General features: G+C 47.7%; 1 protein-coding gene across 4 annotated transcripts in view; it reads right to left on the reverse strand.

The window, feature by feature from the left end:
- The window catches only part of SLC44A4 (solute carrier family 44 member 4), a 311,986-nt gene that overhangs the window by 32,401 nt on the left and 253,707 nt on the right, over positions 1-25,878 (reverse strand). For all 4 annotated transcript variants that reach the window (XM_085632339.1, XM_085632504.1, XM_085632421.1 and 1 more), the window contains exons 11-14: positions 19,872-19,994; positions 18,149-18,248; positions 4,733-4,825; positions 1,926-2,028 (exon numbers count right to left, since the gene is read on the reverse strand). In XM_085632339.1, the coding sequence (XP_085488465.1) occupies positions 1,926-2,028; positions 4,733-4,825; positions 18,149-18,248; positions 19,872-19,994 (419 nt within the window). The remainder of the gene's footprint in view (positions 1-1,925; positions 2,029-4,732; positions 4,826-18,148; positions 18,249-19,871; positions 19,995-25,878) is intronic.

The following is a 25,878-nucleotide window of genomic DNA, read 5'->3' on the forward strand; positions in this document are numbered from 1 at the left end:
TGTGAAATCGTCGCTTGATTTCACACGCTAATGATCATTATCGCCGTCTATCGCTGGTTTGAACATCACCTGTTAGCAAAGCGTTGCTAATATGCCACTAACACTGCGATGTAATTCAACGATGGACGGCGATAGACAAAAACGCGCTAAGCGCGCTTTGCGATTATTATCGCAATTACTTGATAATATGGCCCGAAGAGTCTTGGCTGCTGGTCCTCGGAGGGCAGCTGACGGCTGTCTGTAGCCGAGGGCTGACCCTGCTGCGCTGCCTTGTGTGTCAGACTGCCTCATGGAGAATGTTCAACACCTTAAACTGGGTGTTGCTCTGAACTGTGTGCGTAGCAAGACAACGAGTCTCGCGAGTTGCCGCCTGCTACATGCGGTGTGGAAGACTAAGCATTTCAACTGATAGAATATTCTTGCTCCAGCAGGTGTTATGTAGTGCTATCTTTATTTGTAAGGCGCACTATCACACGTAAAGGTGTCCTTGGACTGAGCAGGTGTGGGTGCCGAGCACTGGCTACAGTTGGTGGATTAATTGAAAAGCCAGGTCGTCAGCTTCTTGCAGAATTCAAGGAGCGAGGAGGAGGCTCTGACGTGGAGTGGGAGGTCGTACAACGCTTTGGGAGCGATGTAAGAGACGTTCGTCCTCCTGACCTGGTCTGTGTATGGTGGGATGTGTGCGAGTAGGTGTCCTGCAGAGCGGTGGTGTCTGGGTGGTTGGTGGAAGGAGATGCAACTGTTCAGGTAGGTTGGGCCGAGGATGTGTAGTGCCTCGAGTGTGTGTATGTGTGTGTGTGTGTGTGTGGGTGTGTGTGAGAATGAGTGAGTTTCTGTATCCATAGAAAGCAGAGCTCCCTGCTGAGGTGTGATGTGAGGTGAGTTCTGTGTGGGAGGTTGAGAATGAGTCTGGTTGGCGACTGCTGGACGGCTGTTGGATAATAAGGCAGTATCCAGACCAGGAAACTTTACAGATAATCACGCACCTGCAGCTACCCAAAGATCAGCTCTGTATTGTATTTCACTTCTGCCATTTTAAGTATTCCGTGCACCTGGAGCAAGCACAGGCTCATGACCTAAAATCACAGCCTAGAGCGACCACAAGGTCACTGGGATACGAGGACATGCCACTGGAACCTCAAGAGGTGAGAGTTTTAACTGTTTCTTAGTTGTTTCTTCAGTTTATCAAAGAAGTGTTCCTGTGAGGACAGTCTACAGCCAGATGCACTGCGACATCAATGGGCAAGGAACAGAGGAAACAGCGGCGGCCGGCTCAGGTAAGTGCGGTGGGGCTGGGCAGGGCGCGGCGGGGGGAAGTCGATGGAATAGGCATTATTTATTTACTTATACCTGTTCCATCATACGTCGACTTCCCCCCCTACCATGCCCTGCCCCGCCTCACCACGCTTACCTGAGCCGGCCGCCACTGGGAAACAGCAGACACCAGCAGGAACACAACACTCAGGGACGAAGCATTCATGCAGGTCAGTTGCCGATACCTACACTTGCAGCTTCTCACATCTTCAGTTTGCATGGCAGCCCTACTACACCAGAGATGTGAGTCTAAAGTACCCCATGTGTAAGCAATCTCTGCAGAACCCCCTCTCTGCCACTGCACCCAGACCCACGCGGGGAGCCGGGCGACAGGGTCCAGAGATGCCCATGCAGCAGCCGTGCAGCTCTCGAGTAGAGATGTCTGGGGAAAGACAAAGGTTCTATGGATGGAGGGACTTCTTGCATTTTAATTGTAAATGTTTCTGCAGTGTAAGACTTCTAAGCGCCATAGGTTTTCATAAACTGTTTAGGTTAAACCAAGGCTGGAGTTGGCAAAATCGCCCAGTATGGTCCGACACATTGTTTACAGTATAAGCCATAGAAGCAGTTAACTTTAACCCGCTCTGCAAGCGCTCAAGAGAGCTAGTTACCATAGGGTCACAAGACTCCGTCCAGTTCATATTGTTGCAGCCTGGGAGGCTGCTGTTTGTCGGGGTCACCCGGTACAGGGGGCTGCCAGATGTGGCTAGATATCTGAAGTCACTGAGTTAAGGGGGAAGAAAAGCTGAACTGTTCACACACTTAGAACAAGCACTACCGATTGCATGTTACAGCAGGCTGTGTAACCTCAAGGGATGTGTTCAACGCCCTTGAGGTCTGTGCTACGTAACTATCATTTTTACAACAATGAGCAATCTCTTCCCCGCCACCCTCTCTGCCTGGTTTATCCGCTTGGCACCAGTAGTAAATAAACGCTGAAAATACCAGGAACAGCTCCCAGCAGACAAAAACAACAAATGAAGGGCCAGGTTACTCTAGCACAATATAATTCCCAGTATATCCTATGGGATTTGTATTTCGGCGGACGGGATATCCGTCACCGTTGTGATGGAGCGACCAGTCCACCAGGATCTAACTAAGGCCCCCAAATCAACAAGGTGAGGGAAAGATATGGGAGCCAAACTGGAGAGGATTCACGGTCACTGTCTCCAAACACACATGAAAATGATTTAACTCGCATACATATCTTCCTCTGTAGACCCAGACCTCTCCCTCTGGTAAACTGATACAATGCAGCCCTTCTCTGCTGCCCTCGGCTTATTTAGAAGCTCACCAGGCAGGAGGAGCCACCGCGGCGGCCATCTTGGCTTCTCAGAGCCAGCCCTCTGTAGCCCGCAAGGCTTTTGGGTAAGACAGGAACGGTTGGGTAGCACCTGAAACAGATGTAGCGTAAGACTACGGTGGGGAGAGGTGGACGACCAAGGGATGAACTTGTTAGCATCCTGTGTGCTTCCCAACTTGTGTATCTTCACAGTTCTGGGCACTTGTGTTTCAATGAGGGGGCCATCAGGTGGGCCTAAAAAAACTTAGGGACGAGATGATGTCAGCAAGTAGGAGGAGGAGGAGGAGGACCGGGGGGGTGCCGTGCCCTTGATTCTCACTTGATTTGCATATGGCTGGGTCCAAACTGGAATGGCATGGTGAGCAAAAAAACGATGGATTTAGGCCCAGATCTCTGTACTGGGGTGAATGTTTGACATTGTTCTGCACTCTGTGCATCAACTGTTGTTTTGAGTGGGACGGGTATGCTCAGACGTGAGTCCCGTGCTATCCATGCCACTGGAATCAAGCTATCCTGGCTGAAGAGGGGTGAAACCCCGAAACCGGTCCTAGGATGCTTGGTTCCAGTCCAGGGAGGACCTGGCTTGGCAGTTCGGGCTGGACTGTTCCCATGAGGCACAGGGTCAAGACTGATTTGCATATGGCTGGGTTCAAACTGGAACGGCATGGTGAGCAAAAAAACGATGGATTTAGGCCCAGATCTCTGTACTGGGGTGAATGTATGACACTGCTCAGCATTCCATCCATTAGTTGTTCTTTTTTGCACTTGAGCCTCACCTGGACATGGCCACCAGGTTGGTTTTGAGGTCAACTGTGCTAAAGACGACATATGAAAAAAACACCATAAAAGGTGGAATCACCCCACAGAGTGGCACTATAGGAAAATCTATTTTCTGCTGGATTCCAGCAGCTGCCGGCTACAACTATTGTTAAAAACTACTTTAACATATTTATAAACTAGCATGACCCTCTGACCTCATTCTACTGGTTGGCTGGTAGATGGTTCCGCCTCCTATGGAGTGCTTGCTTTACGACACATGAGGGACTATTTCTCCTCTGAGAAATACACTGAATCCTCACACACTAAAGTATTTATTTCATATATGTACTGTACACAGAGAGGAATTGTTCTTGCTTTTTCACAGCAACGTCTTTTTGAAATACTTCGGTTGGCAAAGTAACCCAGACCAATTGGCTTTGCTAAGGCCTGTTTAACTCTTGACAGTTGCCATTGTTTAACCCTGGAGCAGGAGAGGCCTGGTGATCAAGCTCTACCAAATGTGCTTTTAGTCAAATGTGCTTTTACTAAACATTTTTAAAGGTGCCACTCTTGCAAACCAACTAGATGTGTACACAGGATTTGTGCAGTAGTAAGAAGTACAGATATGAAGTGCCAAAGCAAAGGGCAAACCTTTCCTCTAGCATCTAAAATATAACACTTTTTATTTTTTTAAGTACAATTGTTATAGACGTGACTTACAATTAAAACCTGATTTAAAATTCTTATTCAGTAGCATTTCATGGAAAGGACCTATCAAAACCCCATTTGCAACCTGCAAATAATCCTGCGTCAGGCTGGGTACAAGTTCCTTACATTGACTCTGCCATCTCACAAACCGACAATATCCCTTTTTTATGACCAGGGCTTTCTGTAAAGAGACAGTAACTTTGATAAAAAACCAACACGTGGGAAAAGGAGACCTCCAGCCTGCCCCTCACAGAGGAAGAGTGAGAGAGCAAGGCATCGCCAACTTGGGAAGTCGGCGTTGGAGAAAGGACCTTTCTCTCTGCACAACTGTGCACCACCACACACAAGGCGCACACGGTGGATATGTGGGTCCAGTGCAATGCCAAGGAGACTGTTGCTGAACCTGGGTACGCGGAGGAGGCATCTACGGTTATATGAAAATGTTTCATATGTGGAGGGGCACGGGGGAGGGCAGCTACAATGCTCTGAGTGAAAAAGTGAACCAGGACAATACTATACTCCAGATAGAAAATTAGCATAACGTCCATGGCACAAAGTTCCTTCTTCTGCATCAAGACAACCATTCTAGTTCCTGCCGGGTCCTCTCCAGAACCCCCTGATTCCCAGTTGTGACTGGTTAAAGGATACAGCGCGGTGATGCCCCAGTAGGCCACGCAGATGACCAGCAGGACGAAGGTGAACAGTGGATACAGGAGGGAGGACATGATGTGGCCAATCGCCCTGCGGAAGAGAAGAAATGTACAGAGGTGAGAAGCAGACATCTGTGAGCAGCAGAGAGCATCAGGGCATTTGTGAGAAACAAAGTACATCGAGGAATAGTTCCTCAGCGGGTACGCCATGCAGGGAGTGCCATCATGTTTTTGAGCAGCAGAAGGTGCTAGCACAGCAGCGGTGACTATCAGGACATTTGTCGTCCAGTAAAAACCAGGAAGGTGTCTGTGAGCAGCAGACAGTATCAGGACATCTGTGAGCATCAGGGCATTGGTGAGCATCTGAAAATATGATGGCGTGTGTGAGCATCAGATAATATCAGAGCATCTGTGAGCAGCAGACAGTATCAGGGCATTGGCGAGCATCAGAAAATATCAGAGCATCTGTGAGCAGCAGACAGTATCAGGGTATCTGTGAGCATCAGGGAATTGGGCGAGCATCAGAAAATATCAGAGCATCTGTGAGCATCAGACAGTATCAGGGTATCTGAGCATCAGGGCATTGGTGAGCATCTGAAAGTATGATGGCATTTGTGAGGATCAGACAGTATCAGGGCATTGGCAAGCATCAGAAAATATCAAAGCATCTGTGAGCAGCAGACAGTATCAGGGTATCTGTGAGCATCAGGGCATTGGCGAGCATCAGAAAATATCAGAGCATCTGTGAGCATCAGACAGTATCAGGGCATTGGCAAGCATCAGAAAATACCAGAGCATCTGTGAGCAGCAGACAGTATCAGGGTATCTGTGAGCATCAGGGCATTGGTGAGCATCAGAAAACATCAAAGTATCTGTGAGCAGCAGACAGTATCAGGGCATTGGTGAGTAGCAGAGAGCAACAAGACATATGTGAACATCAGAGTATCAGGGTATGTGTGATCAGCGGAGAGTATCAGGGCATCTGTGAGCATCACAGGGTATCAGGGCATTTGTGAGCAGCAGAGAGTATCAGGGCATTGGTAAGTATCAGGGCATCTGTCAGAAGAAGAGAGAAGGAAGACATCTCTGATTATCAGAATGTATCAATGCTTTTATCAGCAGAGGAGAGTAACATATCTGTAAGCATAAGAGAGTATCAGGAGCTTTTTGAGTATCAGGACATTTGTGAGCAGCAGAGAGTATCAAGGCATTTGTGAGAAACAAAGTACATCGAGGAATAGTTCCTCAGCGGGTACGCCATGCAGGGAATGCAATCATGTTTTTGAGCAGCAGAAGGTGCTAGGACAGCAGCAGTGACTATCAGGACACTTGTCGTACAGTGAAAACCAGGAAGGTGTCTGTGAGCAGCAGACAGTATCGGGGTATCTGTGAGCATCAGGGCATTGGTGAGCATCAGACAATATTATGGCGTGTGTGAGCATCAGATAACATCAGAGCATCTGTGAGCAGCAGACAGTATCAGGGCATTGGTGAGTGGCAGAGAGCAACAAGACATCTGTGAACATCAGAGAATCAGGGTATCTGTGAGCATCAGAGGGTATCAGGGCATCTGTGAGCATCACAGGGTATCAGGGCATTTGTGAGCAGCAGAGAGTATCAGGGTATCTGTGAGCATCAGGGCATTGGTGAGCATCAGAAAATATCAGAGCATCTGTGAGCAGCAGACAGTATCAGGGCATTGGCGAGCATCAGAAAATACCAGAGCATCTGTGAGCAGCAGACAGTATCAGGGCATTGGTGAGTAGCAGAGAGCAACAAGACATCTGTGAACATCAGAGTATCAGGGTATTTGTGAGCAGCGTAGAGTATCAGGGCATCTGTGAGCAGCAGAGTGTATCATTGGATCTGTGAGCAGCAGAGAGTATCGGGGCATCTGTGAGCAGCAGAGAGTATCAGGGCATCTGTGAGTAGCAGAGAGTGTCAGGGCATCTGTGAGCAGCAGAGAGTATCAGGGGATCTGTGAGCAGCAGAGAGTATCAGGGCATCTGTGAGCAGCAGAGGGTATCATTGGATCTGTGAGCAGCAGAGAGTATCAGGGCATCTGTGAGCAGTGGAGAGTATCAGGGCATTTGTGAGCATCAGAGGGTATCAGAGCATCTGTGAGCAGCAGAGAGTATCAGGGCATCTGTGAGCAGCAGAGAGTGTTGGGGCATCTGTGAGCAGCGGAGAGTATTGGGGCATCTGTGAGCATCAGAGAGTATCAGGACATCTGTGAGCCTCAGAGAGTATCAGGTCATCTGTGAGCAGCGGAGAGTATCAGGGCATCTGTGAGCAGTGGAGGGTATCCGGGTATCTGTGAGCAGCGGAGAGTATCAGGGCATCTGTGAGCAGCGGAGAGTATCAGGGCATCTGTGAGCAGTGGAGGGTATCAGGGTATCTGTGAGCAGTGGAGGGTATCAGAGCATCTGTGAGCAGTGGAGGGTATCCGGGTATCTGTGAGCAGCGGAGAGTATCAGGGCATCTGTGAGCAGCGGAGAGTATCAGGGCATCTGTGAGCATCAGAGTGTATCAGGGCATCTGTGAGCATCAGAGGGTATCAGGGCATCTGTGAGCATCAGAGGGTATCAGGGCATCTGTGAGCATCAGAGTGAATCAGGGCATCTGTGAGCATCAGAGTGTATCAGGGCATCTGTGAGCATCAGAGGGTATCAGGGCATCTGTGAGCATCAGAGGGTATCAGAGCATCAGAGGGTATCAGGGTATCTGTGAGCATCACAGGGTATCAGGGCATTTGTGAGCAGCAGAGAGTATCAGGGCATTGGTAAGTTTCAGGGCATCTGTCAGAAGAAGAGAGAATGAGACATCTGTGATTATCAGAATGTATCAATGCTTTGATCAGCAGGGGAGAGTAACATATCTGTGAGCATAAGAGAGTATCAGGAGCTCTGTGAGTATCAGGACATGTAGGAGCAGCAGAGAGTAACAGGAAATAGGTAAGCAGCAGAAATATGAGTTTATCAGTGAGCCTGAGAGAGTATCATGGTGTCGGCGAGTAGCTGAGAGTATCGGCATCTGTGCAGCGCGGAGAGTAACAGGATTGGTGAGTAGCAGAAATGTCAGGATATCAGTGAGTAGCAGGGAGTGGGAGTACCAAGCCATTCATGCATGTGCGGCTAGTATCAGGCAACTGTGAGGAGAAATACACCCAAGGTACTTTCAGTGCCACTGTGGGCAGCAGAGAGTATCAGCGCTACCTGCAGTACCAGGGCCTCAGAGGAGCAGGGAGTAGGAGGGATCCCTGAGCAGGATTAGTAGGGTACACCTGACCAGCAGAGCTGCAGAGGCATTTCAGGGGACCCCAACCCTTTTACGTCTGTAACCAGAAACTATTTAACGTTTTCTTTGTCACCAATCCCTTTTAGAGCCTTACGACCCCTTCACAAGGGCATCACAGAGGGGCACATGGCACCAGGGCTTCACTGTGGGGCTAGGATTAACCAAGGCACCCCCAAGCTGCAGGGGGCATCAGCGCATCTTTGACTTGAAGGGGTCATCTACAGACCAAACTACAGCATCAAAGAGACAGGTCAGTGTGTTGACCAAAATGGACATTGGGCATCGATGAGCAATAAAGGGCATCTGGGAGCATCAGGACATATGTGAGCCGCAGAGGGTATCTGGGAGCATCGGGACATATGTGAGCCGCAGATGCACCTGGGAGCATCGGGACATATGTGAGCCGCAGATGGCATCTGCGACCATCAGGACATATGTGAGCCGCAGAGGGTATCTGGGAGCATCAGGACATATGTGAGCGGCAGATGCATCTGGGAGCATCAGGACATATGTGAGCCGCAGATGCATCTGGGAGCATCAGGACATATGTGAACCACAGAGGGCATCTGGGAGCATCAGGACATATGTGAGCTGCAGATGCATCTGGGAGCATCAGGACATATGTGAGCCGCAGAGGGCATCTGGGAGCATCAGGACATATGTGAGCGGCAGATGCATCTGGGAGCATCAGGACATGTGTGAACCGCAGATGCATCTGGGAGCATCAGGACATATGTGAGCCGCAGAGGGCATCTGTGAGCATCGGGACATATGTGTGCCGCAGATGCACCTGGGAGCATCAGGAGATATGTGAGCGGCAGATGCATCTGGGAGCATCAGGACATATGTGAGCGGCAGATGCATCTGGGAGCATCAGGACATGTGTGCCGCAGATGCATCTGGGAGCATCAGGACATATGTGAGCCACAGGGGGCATCTGGGACCATCAGGACATATGTGAGCCACAGGGGGCATCTGGGAGCATCAGGACATATGTGAACCGCAGAGGGTACCTGGGAGCATCAGGACATATGTGAGCCGCAGGGGGCATCTGGGAGCATCAGGACATATGTGAACCACAGAGGGCATCTGGGAGAATTAGGACATATGTGAACCGCAGAGGGCATCTGGGAGCATCAGGACATATGTGAGCCGCAGAGGGCATCTGGGAGCATCAGGACATATGGGAACCGCAGAGGGCATCTGTGAGCATCAGGACATATGTGAGCCGCAGAGGGCATCTAGGAGCATCAGGACATATGTGTGCCGCAGATGCACCTGGGAGCATCAGGAGATATGTGAGCGGCAGATGCACCTGGGAGCATCAGGACATATGTGAGCCGCAGATGCACCTGGGAGCATCAGGACATATGTGAGCCGCAGATGCACCTGGGAGCATCAGGACATATGTAAGCCGCAGAGGGCATCTGGGAGCATCAGGACATATGTGAACCACAGAGGGCATCTGGGAGCATCAGGACATGTGTGTGCCGCAGAGGGCATCTGGGAGCATCAGGACATATGTGAACCGCAGAGGGCATCTGGGAGCATCGGGACATATGTGAGCCACAGGGGGCATCTGCGACCATCAGGACATATGTGAGCCGCAGAGGGCATCTGGGAGCATCAGGACATGTGTGCCGCAGGGGGCATCTGGGACCATCAGGACATATGTGAGCCACAGGGGGCATCTGCGACCATCAGGACATATGTGAGCCGCAGAGGGCATCTGGGAGCATCAGGACATGTGTGCCGCAGGGGGCATCTGGGACCATCAGGACATGTGAGCCGCAGGGGGCATCTGAGACCATCAGGACATATGTGAGCCGCAGAGGGCATCTGGGAGGATCAGGACATATGTGAGCCGCAGAGGGCACCTGGGAGCATCAGGACATATGTGTGCCGCAGAGGGTATCTGGGAGCATCAGGACATATGTGAGCCGAGGAGGGCATTTGGGAGCATCAGGACATATGTGAGCCGCAGAGGGCATCTAGGAGCATCAGGACATATGTGAGCCGCAGAGGGCATCTGGGAGCATCAGGACATGTGTGCCGCAGAGGGCATCTAGGAGCATCAGGACATGTGTGCCGCAGAGGGCATCTGAGACCATCAGGACATATGTGAGCCGAGGAGGGCATCTGGGAGAATTAGGACATATGTGAGCCGCAGGGGGCATCTGGGAGAATTAGGACATATGTGACCCGCAGAGGGCATCTAGGAGCATCAGGACATATGCGTGCCGCAGAGGGCATCTGGGAGGATCAGGACATATGTGAGCCGCAGAGGGCATCTGGGAGAATTAGGACATATGTGAGCGGCAGATGCATCTGGGAGAATTAGGACATATGTGAGCCGCAGATGCATCTGGGAGGATCAGGACATATGTGAGCCGCAGAGGGCATCTGGGAGCATCAGGACATATGTGAGCCGCAGAGGGCATCTGGGAGCATCAGGACATATGTGAGCGGCAGATGCATCTGGGAGCATCAGGACATATGTGAGCCACAGGGGGCATCTGGGACCATCAGGACATATGTGAGCCACAGGGGGCATCTGGGAACATCAGGACATATGTGAACCGCAGAGGGTACCTGGGAGCATCAGGACATATGTGAATCGCAGAGGGCATCTGGGAGCATCAGGACATATGTGAACCACAGAGGGCATCTGGGAGAATTAGGACATATGTGAACCGCAGAGGGCATCTGGGAGCATCAGGACATATGTGAGCCGCAGAGGGCATCTGGGAGCATCAGGACATATGGGAACCGCAGAGGGCATCTGTGAGCATCGGGACATATGTGTGCCGCAGATGCACCTGGGAGCATCAGGAGATATGTGAGCGGCAGATGCACCTGGGAGCATCAGGACATATGTGAGCCGCAGATGCACCTGGGAGCATCAGGACATATGTGAGCCGCAGATGCACCTGGGAGCATCAGGACATATGTGAGCCGCAGATGGCATCTGCGACCATCAGGACATATGTGAGCGGCAGATGCATCTGGGAGCATCAGGACATATGTGAGCCGCAGAGGGCATCTGCGACCATCAGGACATATGTGAGCCACAGGGGGCATCTGCGACCATCAGGACATATGTGAGCCGCAGAGGGCATCTGGGAGCATCAGGACATGTGTGCCGCAGGGGGCATCTGGGACCATCAGGACATATGTGAGCCACAGGGGGCATCTGCGACCATCAGGACATATGTGAGCCGCAGATGCACCTGGGAGCATCAGGACATATGTGGGCCGCAGAGGGCATCTGAGACCATCAGGACATATGTGAGCCGCAGAGGGCACCTGGGAGCATCAGGACATATGTGTGCCGCAGGGGGCATCTAGGAGCATCAGGACATATGTGAGCGGCAGAGGGCATCTAGGAGCATCAGGACATATGTGAGCCGAAGAGGGCATCTGGGAGCATCAGGACATGTGTGCCGCAGAGGGCATCTGGGAGCATCAGGACATATGTGTGCCGCAGAGGGCATCTGAGACCATCAGGACATATGTGAGCCGAGGAGGGCATCTGGGAGAATTAGGACATATGTGAGCCGCAGGGGGCATCTGGGAGAATTAGGACATATGTGACCCGCAGAGGGCATCTAGGAGCATCAGGACATATGCGTGCCGCAGAGGGCATCTGGGAGGATCAGGACATATGTGAGCCGCAGAGGGCATCTGGGAGAATTAGGACATATGTGAGCCGCAGATGGCATCTGGGAGGATCAGGACATATGTGAGCGGCAGATGGCATCTGAGACCCATCAGGACATATGTGAGCCGCAGAGGGCATTTGGGAGCATCAGGACATATGTGAGATGGATCTGGGAGCATCAGGACATATGTGACCCGCAGAGGGCATCAGACAACTGTTGAACAACACCCGCTATCAGCGGCAGATATGATCATTCAAGTGAAGCATGGATGTGTGAGGGCATCCTGACCTGATGACACCGTCCACAGGAAATCAAACACATTTTTAACATGACTATAAGTTCAGCAGCACCACATCTATTGTACGCCCCCAGGATATGTTAAACAAGCATTGGCAAAGGCGATAGAGGTGGCACTGGCTGACAGCCTTTGCTTTGTGAATGCTTGTTTTGTATTGTTTTTTGTAAAATTGCATTGTTGCAGGAACTGCAACAATAAACTAGCCAATATAAATAAAAATAAAATGCTAAAAGCTAAAATATTTTTGGATCTGAAAAGTGACATTTTGCCTCAGAACCCCCCAGCACTGAAGGTTGATACTTTTTGTGCAGATGTCCTTGTGAAAGAGCAGAATGCAGGCACTCAATGTGATGTGAGTCAATGGCTGCAGTGAGCGGACTCCTTGCCGCATGCTGCATGCTGCAGTGGGCAGAAGAAAAGTGTGAATGACAGTAACACACCAATGAGGGAAGAGGGCTGTATGAAAGCCTCTCTAAGTACTTTGTGTGTATCATTTTACCAAAATAAAAAGGCATACTCTAACGCCAGACATAAAAATGCCCCAGAATTGGCAACTAATCATTTGACCACAAAATGGCCCTGTTTTGGTCTTAAAACATAGTTTATTTCTTTAAACATCACTCACTTTTCCCCCTCATCCATCATTCATGTGTCCACGCTCACATGACCTCCAAGACGAGACTTATATTCAACCTAAAACAGCTTGATCTGTTTGCTGTTATGGTGAGCACTTTCCAACTGCTCTTCACTGTCCATTCTGAACCTTATGTCCCATAAAAAAATAAAAAATAAATGTATTGATATATCAAAAATAAGATTTCAGAGAGAAATTACAATCATGATTCGGGTTAGAGTCACCTTCTTAGTATAGATCAGACAATAGCTTACAAAGAAGGAAGAAAAGAAGAAGTAAGTGAATAGATGTCAATTATCTCTACATTTCCAACGTCACATCCCATTGATGTGAACGAAAAATCTAAACACTTAAATTCGCCACAGACAAGCGGAAAAACACACGTCTTACAAGTGCATAAAAACAGCATTGCTCTGCATTGGTCTTGTCCTGATGCTGATCCTATAATTCACGATGGGTCGAAACACCTTAAACACCTTTTTGGCAATTGGACTGAACTTATAAATCATTAAGTTTGCTGTAATAAAACAAAGGACTTTTCCCTCTTTCTGATGGAACATAACAACAGAAATTCTTTCTATATCATTGCCTTACTTGATTAAACACACCAAGATACTTCTGTCACTTTCACCCACTACATGATCACTTGAGCACTGAGCACTTGTTTTATAACTACTTCTTTTGATGATTTATAAAAAAAAATTACGGCTGATATTATGGTGCAATTTTTTGATCAATTCCTTGTTCTAAACAATGACTAATATGTGAATATTATTTGCTTTCCCACTCGTGGTGCTTAGCCGCACTCTACAGATCCGGTTTGATCGATTGACTCAGAACCACTGTCTGTTATACTTCACATAGAAACAGCACTTTTTGCAGCCTGGTGATCTCTAGTGCCCAACTCTGGTGATGTCCTCACATAGTCTACTGCAGTGATAGCACTGTCACCTAGTATCTAGTGAAACGTATCTTGTGCCATGCGTCTCAAAAGACCTCTACCTAGCTGCCTGCAAGGGAAGAAGAGGGCGGAGTAAGACCAGTCACTTTCTGTTGACTAGAAGAACATTTGAGATTTTAGAAAACTTGTACTTTGGGTGGTTCTTGTTCAACCCCCATCAGTGGTAGTCTCAATCTCTCTCTCCAGTGGTTCTTCCCAGGTACCGTTGGTGCGTCAACTAATGAACTTCTCTACCATGATCACCAGTTTTGAGATATGGGCCCCAGATGTTTGGCATCTCCAGGGAATGGCCTTGTGGGTGTGTTCTTGCAGTCGGCACTTAAATGCAGTGGAACAAATGGCGAAACAATGTTATGTTATGTGTATTTGTAAAATGCACTATCACCTGTAAGGTTGTCCTGGCGCTGAGCATGTGTGTGCGTCAAGCCCTGACAGTGGTAGGTTGTCTAATTGAAAAGCCTGGTCTTCAATGGGAGGGGGGCGGGGTCACCCTTCTGGAATACTAATCCAGCACGTGGTCCTACCTTTACAACATTGTGTCTCAGCTCCCCCAAACTCCCAGAAAGCCTAAACTACCAGGCCCCAGTTATCCCCATTAACTGACTTGAAACGTTGCAAGGAACTAGGACTTGAAACACCGACCTGACTGACTCATTGTGTCATTTTTGTGAGGGAATCATAATGCAGAAGGTTGGCTTCGGCAGAGATGGTGGCCTTGTCTGCAAGATGGGCAGTGATGCTGGTTGTGATGGCTTTGTAAATGCAGCTGGTTCTGAAGATGGTGCGGGCCGGCAACGCAAGTCAATGGAGTTCCGTCAGGATGGGGGTGATATGACCATATTTCCTCTGGCCCTGGATGAGATGTGCTACTGTGTGTAGAATGACATTAAGGGCTGTAAGTGTGGCGTTTTGGAGGACATGGAGAAGGGCAATACCATCACCAGAGTACAAGGCTTTAACAGCAGTTCTCATGTCGCTTTCTGTGAGATATAGTTTGACTTCCTTTAGAAGAGAGCTGGTGCCAGGCCATCTCTGTTTATTTGCCAATCTGTTCCTTGAGGACTGTGGTTGGTGTCCAGGGTAAATTGAAATGGCCTGGAGTTAAGTCAAAGTTAGAGTTCAAAGTCGTCAAGGTTACTGTAATTGAGCCACATTTGTACTGCTTCTTGTTTGTTGTTCTTGGCAAATAAAAGGAATGCTGTCATGTTTGGGTTGAACTTTAGGTAGGTGCTGGACATCCAGGTCTGGATGATGTGCAGGCAGTGTTTGAGGTGTTGGCTATATGGTGAAGAGGAGACTTTCAAGTAGAGTTGTGCATCATCAGCATATTGGTGACTCATGATACAGATATCTGTGAGTGGAGCAAAAGTGTTTCCATGTAGAGGCTCAAGATGATGGGACAGTACAGAACCCTGGGTGTCTCTGCAGGTAATGCAGTAGCGGCTGCTATGGGGCAGTAGTGGTGGGGTGGGGACAGGGGGTAAAAAAAAAAATAATAATAATAAAAAAGAAAAACCCACTTACCTGCCGGCAGCCACCTCTCGTCCGTCCGACGCAGGAAGCACACAGGCTCCGAGACTCCCCTAGCCAATCACGATGCTGCTGTCACCAGCATGAAATCAGCACCGTGATTGGTCTGAGTGAGGTGGTTTGGCACTCAGACAGGGACTGTGCATGTTCTCCACCCAGGCTGTACAATACAGCCTGGTGGAGAACATGCCAAGTGTGCATGACTGTTTGGTCGGTCCAAGACAGCCAGCCAAACCATCATGCGTACTTTGAAAATTCCCACCACTCCTCCCTTTGCTCTGTGGGTCGCTCAGCCCTTCTCCACCCCTACAGAGCAAGTACAGAAAAATAAAATGATAATAACACAATGTTATTAACATTTAATTTTTACTGTGGGTCGACGCTCCTCCACCTTCGCGGAGAAGCCGCCGCTGAGGTGTCGGGGATCTTTTGGGATCTGGAGGGGCCCATGTGAACAAACTGGTGTTGGTTGGAAAGGGAGGAGGAGAACCAGGAAGTATATTGCCAGTGGATCCATTTGAGACTCCAGGGCGTATGATGGTGGGATGGGCGATTGTTTCAAAGGCAGCTGAGAGGTCCACCAATATCAGAGGCGGGGGTCATCTTCAGCGGTGGTCAGGAAGGTATCTTCTACAATGTGTAAGTTAGCTGCCTCCGTGCGGAAACGTGATCTAAAGCCAGGCTGGTAGTCATGCAGGAGATTAGTAGCATTAATGTGCAGACAGGATTCATTCCATCTATTGATGACCTAGAAGAATATGGAGGAGTTTTTAGACTTCAAAGCAAATTGGCCGAAGAAGAGTATATTTCCAATAAACCCCAAGTCGGACATTGAGATCACCTCCATATTCAATCACCCATTAATATGGGAGCCCAACAGGTTTCGATACCTGGGGGTGCAGATATAACAGAAGGAGTGGGAGATCATGGAGGGCAACAAGGGACGGGAGGACAGCTTGTATTCGGGAGAAGACCCTACCACGGCTATGGGCAGAGCAGCCCCATCCATGATGGTGAACCTGCCAAGGGTCCTATGTCACTTTGCTGATTTACCAGTCCAACTGCACTACAGGTTTATGGAAATATAGAACATTCTGATAGATTTGATGTAAAACTCTAATTTTTTACTCATATGAATGAGCAGTGACGCAGATGTGCACAACACTAGTGAACCTATATAAAAGCGAGCTGAATGAAATGAGAAGACAATGGTCGAGAGACCTCGATAAAGCAGCAGATGTTTAGGATTGGGCACGGATAATAAATTATACCTCAAAAGTATCCTGGAATGCCAGATTTGGGCTCCCTTATTTTAATATGCTGCATAGGACGCATCTTACCTCGGAGATGTACTCACTGCCTTCGGCTATATGCCTACCAGCAGTGTTTGGGCACACGCAGTGGTCACGCCAGGTCATACTGGAGTATGGAACAAAATCACCACTATACTCATGAGGGTAACTAAAAAGCACACAGCCACCATGAAGGCGTGTCTCGTAGACCTGATGCCATGCCCTAAGAGACAAAAAGCAGCATGCAGATTCATACATTAGTACTGCTGTTGGCTATGAGGAGCAGCGATGAACTGGAAACAACCTAAACCTTCCGCTATCAGTAGATGCAGAGGAAGTAGGGACGCGGGCTGACCAGAAGTCACCGCACGGCATGTGAACAAGAACACAGAGAGAGGAAATCAGTGACTGGTCCAGGCTTGGGACAATCCAACAGTGCAACGTGAAGCCCAACTGAACAGAGACAAAGATGAGTAAAGCAATAAGAAGGGATGCCAAGCTAACAAAGAGCTGTGACATTAAAACAAGAAAGAGAAGCAGCATTAGAGGTAAGATTGATGCTTCTGCTGCACAGACCTGGAAGATGGATTACTTAGTTATTCACACCCAACTTAGAAACACTTTGCATTAAAACAGAGACCCTCCATAACAGCCAGAAGAAATGAAAAAGCAAGTATTTGCCAAACTTGAGACCTAATACAGTGCACACACTGGTTTAAGGTACCAAGCTGCAAGACTGCACGCTCACGGCTTGTGTTGGGTGACCACACTCAATGGACCTGATGAGTGTGTACCCTTCCCATTGCTTTACAGATAATGTGAACTCTTGTTTACAACAGCAGGAGGCCACACGGCACTTGGGGTGGGGGGGTGGGGGTGTTCAAGGCTAGGACAGGGCTGAAAGCAGGACTTGTAGCCGGATATTTACAATCACCAGAACTTAAATTCCAAGCCTCTTCCACCTCCAGTGATCCCTGGGGCAGAGCAGTGGACAGAGCAGGGTGAAAGAAGGCCTTCACTCCTGGAAGAGTGATCACCCAGCCTCAGGAGGGAGTGCTCAAGTTCTTCATTAGAGAGCCATGGATTTCAGCTATTACCCAGGTCATAGATAAGAAAAGCCTGAAGCGTAAGGCAAAGCAACAATACAAGACTGTTTACTACCACAATACTATGTGGGAAGTAGCGATGTGCCAAAACAGAACTTGGGCTTCTATGGGAATTCTCGAGGGCATATTATCAAGCCCATTAGCGCCGCTTTAGCGGTGATAATTTTAACGCCCTGCTTGATAATCTGCCCCATCTGTTGTCAAGGTGAATATAAATGTAGGTGAGTCCAGTAGACTTATGCATACCATTATATACTCATCTTGTCGATATTTTGGTCCTCGATAATAGTTCTACGATAATTTTAACGCCGTTTCTTGATAATATGCCCCAGATATATCCTGAGAGTGCGGTATGATTAGGTGGAGTTAGAACAGTAAATCTATCCTTTCCTCTACACCTTTTCAATACTTAGGCAACTGTTTGGAAGGTCGATATTTCCCGCACAAACCTTTGACATCGAACCATAAAGATCGACCATGCAGCCTTTATCGGGTTTAGGGTGTTACGACCCAATGGACAAAGAGAAAGGCACCCATGATGGTGCATCGGCCCCCGTGGCAGGCTTCAGCACCAGGCATGGGACACAACACACCTAGAGAGAAGGAAAGAAGCGAGCTGTGCGGCCGCACTTACTTGCTGGCTTCCTTGATTAAGGCGATGGCGATGAGGATCCTCTTGCGGAGGAAGAGCAGCAGCAGGAGGAGGATGACTTCAATCACAGCCAAAATAATCACTGTTGGCAAGAAACAGACATGAAGAGACTCAAATATGGTGAGAGAGACATGGCTCTGGGGTGTTCGTCCACTAAATCCTATGATGGTTCATAGAGAACTCACCCCTGTTTCCCTTGTAGATGTTATGGCCACCACAGGACTCTTCCCCGGCACATCGCCATTCCAAGACACATGGCATTCGGGGCTCCAGCATCTGCCCTATTCTCCCTTAAAATGTTATAACTTTCTGTGAACTGACTTCTTGACAACCTAAGGCACGTGGTCGACAGGGAATGAACCTCAGATGTACTCTTAAAGGGAATCCCTTACAAAACCAATGGACATCAGATTCCTCAGTTCAGTTCTGTGTCACATCCCAGTCACAGAACTTGTATCTGGGCCATTCCCATTCCAAAAACTATGGCATTTGTGTCACCAACATCTGGCTAATTCCTTTTCACATCTTATGATGACTACAGAGCTAACCTCTCACCCATCCTATCCCCATTCCCAAAAATACGGTGGTCGGATATTTGACTTCAGCGTGAAACCAACAGTCATCAGTGATACTTCGCTGGTCCTTTTCACTGGTCAGAACCCATGACTTCAGAGAGCATACTTCAAATTGTTTACTAGCACCAAACCAAAAGGCATCGGAAATGTTAATGTGGCCTACTGCAGCAGGAGCACTGTAGCCATGAGACGACTCACATCTGGCCTGTTCCCCAAATAGAACAACTGCTGCCATCAGGCGACTTCCAGATGCCCTGGTTCCAGTACGATAACTACAGACATCAAACACTCTCAGTTGGCCAATTCTCATTCATGGTAGCTGTGGCCATCAGGGAGCTTGCATCTGCCCTATGCCCACTATAATGCCCTTGACCATCCATTGCTCAGCTAAGACATGGTGTCCGTACAATAACTAAGAGTGGTCATCTGCCCATCACCATTGATACTGGATGGTCCTTACCAGTTTCACACCCATCTGAACCTACTGGAAAAGGCACAATAACTAGAAAACTCAGTATTGTGTTTAATTGTGGGGTTTCTCATCTGAAATAGTAAGAGTTGGAACACCTTTACATCTGCCTATTCTGATCCTAAACTGAACAATACTTCCAGACCTCACATCAGCCCCCCCACAGTACAAAGGGTTGTATCACAAACCTTCACACCACTTTCCTGCCATTTCAAAGGGATACAATTGGGGCATAACTGCATCTCACACCAGATCATGGCACTTGTCCAACTCACACCTGATGGCACATTCCTGCAGCTCACACACTCTCACCTGATGTTAAATCCCTCTACCTCACAGCAGGGCAACCCTAAACCAGATTGTAAGTTCCTGCATCTCACACCAGATCATGGCGTTCCCGCAACTCAAACCAGATAAAGGCATTTCTCCATCGTACACCTGAGCACGACACTCATATGTTTGTCACATGACCTACATTCCTGCACCTCACGCCAGATCATGAAACTTCTGGAGGACACGCCCTGCAGCTCACACAAGAGCAATGCATTCCCTATGCTCCACCTGGGCAGTATAACGCTACCTATGGAATTTATAGCACAAACAAGGTCCTTTGACAACAATACAGCTCTTACAAAGAGTCACTGGGATTTTTCAGACTCACAGAATGCCAGCCAGGTCTCTTTGACTTTAAGGTATGCAGAGACGTCAGTCGTAAACTGGAAAGTCGGCATGGATGCCCCTTGCTGGTTAAGTGTGGCGTACTCCATGTAGCAGTGATAAATACCTGTTGGAATGGAGACAAGTGACAATATTTAGAGCCCACTGTTCACCCACAACATTTGACTCTTCACACACCAGGCAATCCCCGACCACACAATAGCTCTGCTTCGATCCCTCACTGCACAAGTGTCCTCGATACACAATCACCTTCTAGGTGGTTCAGTGCCCAACTACGTTTATGCTTTTGTGGGAGACAACACAGACCGAGCTCATCGTGTGCAACTCAGGCTCTTGCCCCCATCTAACAAGTACTTTCTATGGTGAGTGACATTCCAAAGCCAACATATTTAGACTACAAGTATGGTAAAAAAGAGTCTGCTTGCACACAGCTGGGCCCCACAAGAATGACTGTAAAAGAAGGCCCAACTAATGCAAACTCAATGATGGGTGGGGTTGAATCTTTGGACATGGGCACCTTGGAAGCAGTTCCGTTCTCCAGCCTTCCACTGCTGCAGAGGGTTTGTTGGTCCTGGCCTTATGAATCCTCTTGTCTTTAACATTTATTGGGCCCTTGTGCATCAGGAGATAGTTCCAAATAAAATGTATTCTGGATAAATGTTATTACTTTCTGTGAACGGACCTCTTGACAACCTAAAGCATGGGGTTGACAGGGAATGAACCTCAGATGTATTCTTAAAGGGAATCCCTTACAAAACCAATGGGCATCAGATTCCTCAGTTCAGTTCTGTGTCACAGAACTGAACTGAGGAAAGGTAAATGTACCAATCAGGAATAAGTCAAATGTAGCCATGTTTAACAGGGAAGCAACGGAACTTGACTTCTGGTCAGCATGGGGTGAACCAACTGCACAGAGTTCTAAAACCAGCAAAAACAGTCTCCAGAAAAATCTGGGGCGACGAGTGATGCAGAAAAGGCAAATTTTCCTAAGGTAGTGAACATAGCCCATGAGAAATCTTAGACATGTGTGATGTTTGTGTATGATGGTGATGTCAAAAGATGCACCCCAATGCTTGCTCTATGGCGCTCATCCAGTCCAAAGGGGCAGTGGTGGGTACGTTTGATGCAAGGCCAACGTGGAAAACCCGTCTGTTCGTTGATCAATAGTCAAGAATGCATCAATATTCTTGCTTTGGTCCCGGTGGGCCCACTCAGCTTTTCATCCTTCCGAGGTCAATAAAATGAGTACCATTGAGTTGGGTAACAATAAACATCTGTTATTCACCCCAAGATACCCTTGGGTGAATGTGTGTGCTTTACAAATACACATGTGATGTTATGCTTTTAAACCAAAATGTAACAGGAGTAAATCTGCTTATGTTTTCAGGAGTGACGCGCCATCTCCAGTGCCTGTTTGATCAGGTTTCTGCTCCAGTTGCAGTAACTATTGCTGGTATTGAGATATTTTCTGAGGGAGGAGAATAATGAAACCTCAGCGATTAACCATTTTACACAATATTCAGCACCCATCTTTCTTCCGTTGTTTCCTTCCACTCTTCCAGATGTTTGCTGACGCGTTTCCATCAGTGGGGAGCCACCACTTGGCAGGTTTTCCCGAGGTGGCTGGGGCTTGATGGCCGCCTCTCCTTTTTGTGCAGACTTTAAAGACAGATAGGAATAGTGAGGGGCTTAACCCCTCTATCGCAGGTACCACCGATCATAGGGTCTGTATTGGTTTGTACGTTTTCCTCTTCTCAAACACCACAGCTTTGAATGTCTCCGACTGCTCCTTCGTGCTCTGCATCTCTTTGCCCAAAAGGGCTCTACAGAGACTCGGTGCAGAGAATGGAAGGTTTGGGATTCTGTTGTTGCTCTGGTTCCAAGCTGTTAAGGCGTAGCCATGCTGAAGGACAAAGTCAGTCTCTGATGGTGTCCGAGTGCAACACCTCCTAAAAGACCTGTCTGTCCTCACGAGGGAGTTGATCTTAAGAGTGTGATGGTCTCCTTCACGGATCTGTCATGAAGCCTAAACAGGGCAACCATCGTCTTCATGGCAGTTGCAGACGTGCCACAGAACCTTCTCCAAACTCCATTCATTTTCTTGCTCGCCTTTTCAGGAGGCTCCATCGAGGATGAAGAGTTGAGATAGTATTTCCTCACTCGAATCTAAAGGCGGATCTGCTCACAAGACCATGGACCTTTTTCTAGAAGCTTAAATTTATTCAGCAAGTGCTCGGTCATGGGCTTCCCCATGACCGCTGTTAGGAACAAACCCAGACCAAAGGAAGCGAAGGACTCGCAGTCGAATGATGATGAAGGGTTTTGAAGTTAACTGAAGCCTTCATCTGAGTAGTTGGGATTGGTATATTGAGTTTTCTAGTACCCCTTACCATGACTTTCTTGAAGGTTGTTACCTCATCTATTGTGAAAACCCTCAGTGGAGGCCACTCGGACAGAGTTGCATAATATTTTCTCACTTTAGATAGAGAAGAAGCCGATGAAGACCTTGATCTTGAACAATCTGATCTTAAACACCGGTGAGAAGTAGAGCAATACCTTGAGGACCTTGAATGGTGATGTCCCCCATGATGAAGATTCCTAGAGCATCTCCTTGGAGTTCAAGATCTTCTAGGTTCGCTAAGAAGCTTAACTGGAGATACAGGAGCCTCGGTACATGGAGGTTGAGTTATTAAAGTTGGTTAAGGAGGCTGCACGGAGTGAGGAGCCCTTGGAGGTACAGAAAAGACAGATACGGCAGGTAGTGGAATCAAGAAGTCTCTCTGCTCTTAGGAAGGAGATCTGAGCGCAGTTGAAGAACAATGTTAGTAAGATGGCTAGTGGCAGCGGAAAATGTTATGGAGAAGTCTAAATCTAGAGAACTGTCAAGATTAGGGTTTATATAACATCCCCAAAGGAGAGCGCTGACAGTTGTCCTCATGTTCGATCAGATTCGATCAGAAACCGTGAGATGGATAAGACAGTAGAGACACTGGTTCAACTTGCCGGCATCAACAGCCTCTAAGAAATAACTGCCCTGTAACCTTGATAAACAATAATACTAGACTCTTGGGAACATCCAGGAGAGGATACGGCATAATGGCCTGCGCTGCTTACTACGGAGCCAGTGGGAATCGGGTTCGAGTCTCGTGGGTTCGAGTCTCGATGTCAACATCCTGTGATTCTGGGCAAATCACTTAATTTCCCCATGCCTACAATTTAGCACCTTCAGACCCTCATGGGTGATCTGCTGCGCTTTACAAATTGTGGATTTATGTTATTATTTATTTATTTAACATATGAAAGAAGGATGAGCTCATATTTACTTACTTCTTGCTCAACTGGGAATAACCATGGCTGGCCCTCTTAGGACCACTAGGCTAAAGACCCAGAGCTGAAGACACAGAGGAGAGGAAGCGTGGAATTCAGAGATGGGGTACTCTGCACACTAGTCATAGCTCCTTCAGCTCAAGGCTGAATGAAGGTAATGCTGAACACAAGAAGGGTATAGAGGAGCGAGGCATAGGAACCAGGAAAGAATGCACAAGGATGTTAGGGGAAACAGGGAACCAACCGATCAAAAAGAAAACAAAATGCAGGGCAGCAAGATTGGGTGACAAACTGCTCTTCAGCAGATTGAGCGGAAGCCGCGGGGACATGTTGCCAGGCACCTGTGCCCATGCGAGTCTTATATACCAGTTCTACCCCTATCATCCCAGAAGTCCCACCTTTGACTTTAGAAGAAAGAATCATGAGTGGTCATATTAGTCTCCATGGGTGGCACGACATTACAACACATGCATATGCCATGGATATACCTTTACCACGCATGACTTTAAAAAAAAGTAAGTATTTATGAGGTAAGTGAAGCCCCTAATTATAAATAAATATATATGTATATATGCACACACTCATTACTTATAAATGAAAAAATGTGTTATTTATAACTATATATATTACCTACTGGCGGTCGCCAGTAGGTAGTTATAGTTAGGACCACGTTTCCATAGGAAAACCTCAACATTCTATTTTGAATAACTTTGGCGCCGGTCGACGAATCCTCGCGAATTTCTCAAAATAGGTGGGGCGCTACGCTCCGCTCCTACCCTGAAAGTCTCGGGGGGATCCGTCAAGCGGGGGCTGAGATAAAAGGGGGGTCCCAAAACGCGTTTTTCCCATGCATTTTTCCATAGGACCTTTAGAACGAGCTACAGCCCGAACGGCTGAACAGAATTACTAGAAATTTGGCAGAGAGGTAGTCCCTAGGTCAAGGAAGTGCCTTTTGTAGGTTTGGTGTAAATCTGTTCAGTAGATTCTGAGAAAATAGCCTTTAAATCAATATATATATCTGAGCCCGCTTACGGTACGCTTACCGTACGCTTACGGTAAGCGTACGGTGGCGTGCGCGAGCGCGATTCTGATTGGCTCTTAGATCTTAGTAAACATTCGAATCGGCCGAAACCAGGAAGCGGCGGCCGCCATTTTGTCTCTCGCACTGAGTGTTGTTTATCAAACATGATGGCCAAAAACATGTTACGGGGCTGTTTTGACAACTCCCTCCCACATAGTCATGTTGAGGGAGTCCACAAACATCCCCCAAGAGCAAAAACGGTTTAATTTTTTTTTCGGCAATTTCGCGGGGTACGCTTACCGTACGCTTACCGTAAGCGTACGGTAAAAAAAAAAAAAAAAAAAAAAACACTATCCAAACTTACCCCACCCCCTGTGCTTTTGGTGGCCGAAGGCCACCAAATTTACTGCGCTTATTGTAATGGAAAAAAACACTATCCACACTTACCCCACCCCCTGTGCTTTTTGTGGCCGAAGGCCACCAAATGTGCATGGCTTATTGGAAGGTAAAAAAACACTATCCACACTTACCCCACCCCCTGTGCTTTTGGTGGCCGTAGGCCACCAAATGTACAGGGCTTATTGTAAGGTAAAAAAACACTATCCACACTTACCCCACCCCCTGTGCTTTTGGTGGCTGTAGGCCACCAAATGTACAGGGCTTATTATAAGGGAAAAAAACACTATCCACACTTACCCCACCCCCTGTGCTTTTGGTGGCCGAAGGCCACCAAATGTTCAGGGCTTATTATAAGGGAAAAAAACACTATCCACACTTACCCCACCCCCTGTGCTTTTGGTGGCCGTAGGCCACCAAATGTACAGGGCTTATTATAAGGGAAAAAAACACTATCCACACTTACCCCACCCCCTGTGCTTTTGGTGGCCGTAGGCCACCAAATGTACAGGGCTTATTAATAGGTAAAAAAAACTAAATTTTGGCAACATGAAATTATAAAATCGAAATAAAAAAAAACACTATGCACATTGACCCCACCCCCTGTGCTTTTGGTGGCCGAAGGCCACCAAATGTACAGGGCTTATTAAAGTTGATAAAAACCGTGCACGGAACGAACTGCGTTAAGTGGGCGCGCACGCCTCGAATGGCGTAAAGTAACTTAGCATTTAAAAAACCGTACAAATTCACTGAAAAAACCATAGGTTTCACACACGTTATAGTTAGGAATTAGCATTTAAAAAACCTTGCAAATTCACTGAAAAAACCATAGGTTTCACACATGTTATAGTTAGCGGAAATTTTACTGATAAAAAACCAGTGAAATTCCCCCGTTATAGTTAGTGCAGGCAACTATAACTCACGCGACCGCAATCTTCTGCTGATGACATATGTGTCTTTATTAAAAAAAAACATATTTGTAATATATGTATAGCTAAAAATGTATGGAAGAAGACATGGGCAAATAAGTGTCTAAATACAGTATTAGCATCAGCAGAGGATTGCGGTCGCGTGAGTTATAGTTGCCTGCACTAACTATAACGGGGGAATTTCACTGGTTTTTTATCAGTAAAATTTCCGCTAACTATAACATGTGTGAAACCTATGGTTTTTTCAGTGAATATATATATATATATATATATATATATATAGTATATTATACAGTAAAATATTTTCTAAAATGGAA

Source organism: Triturus cristatus, chromosome 1_1 (genome assembly GCF_964204655.1).
Source record: "Triturus cristatus chromosome 1_1, aTriCri1.1, whole genome shotgun sequence".
Lineage (NCBI taxonomy): Eukaryota > Metazoa > Chordata > Amphibia > Caudata > Salamandridae > Triturus > Triturus cristatus.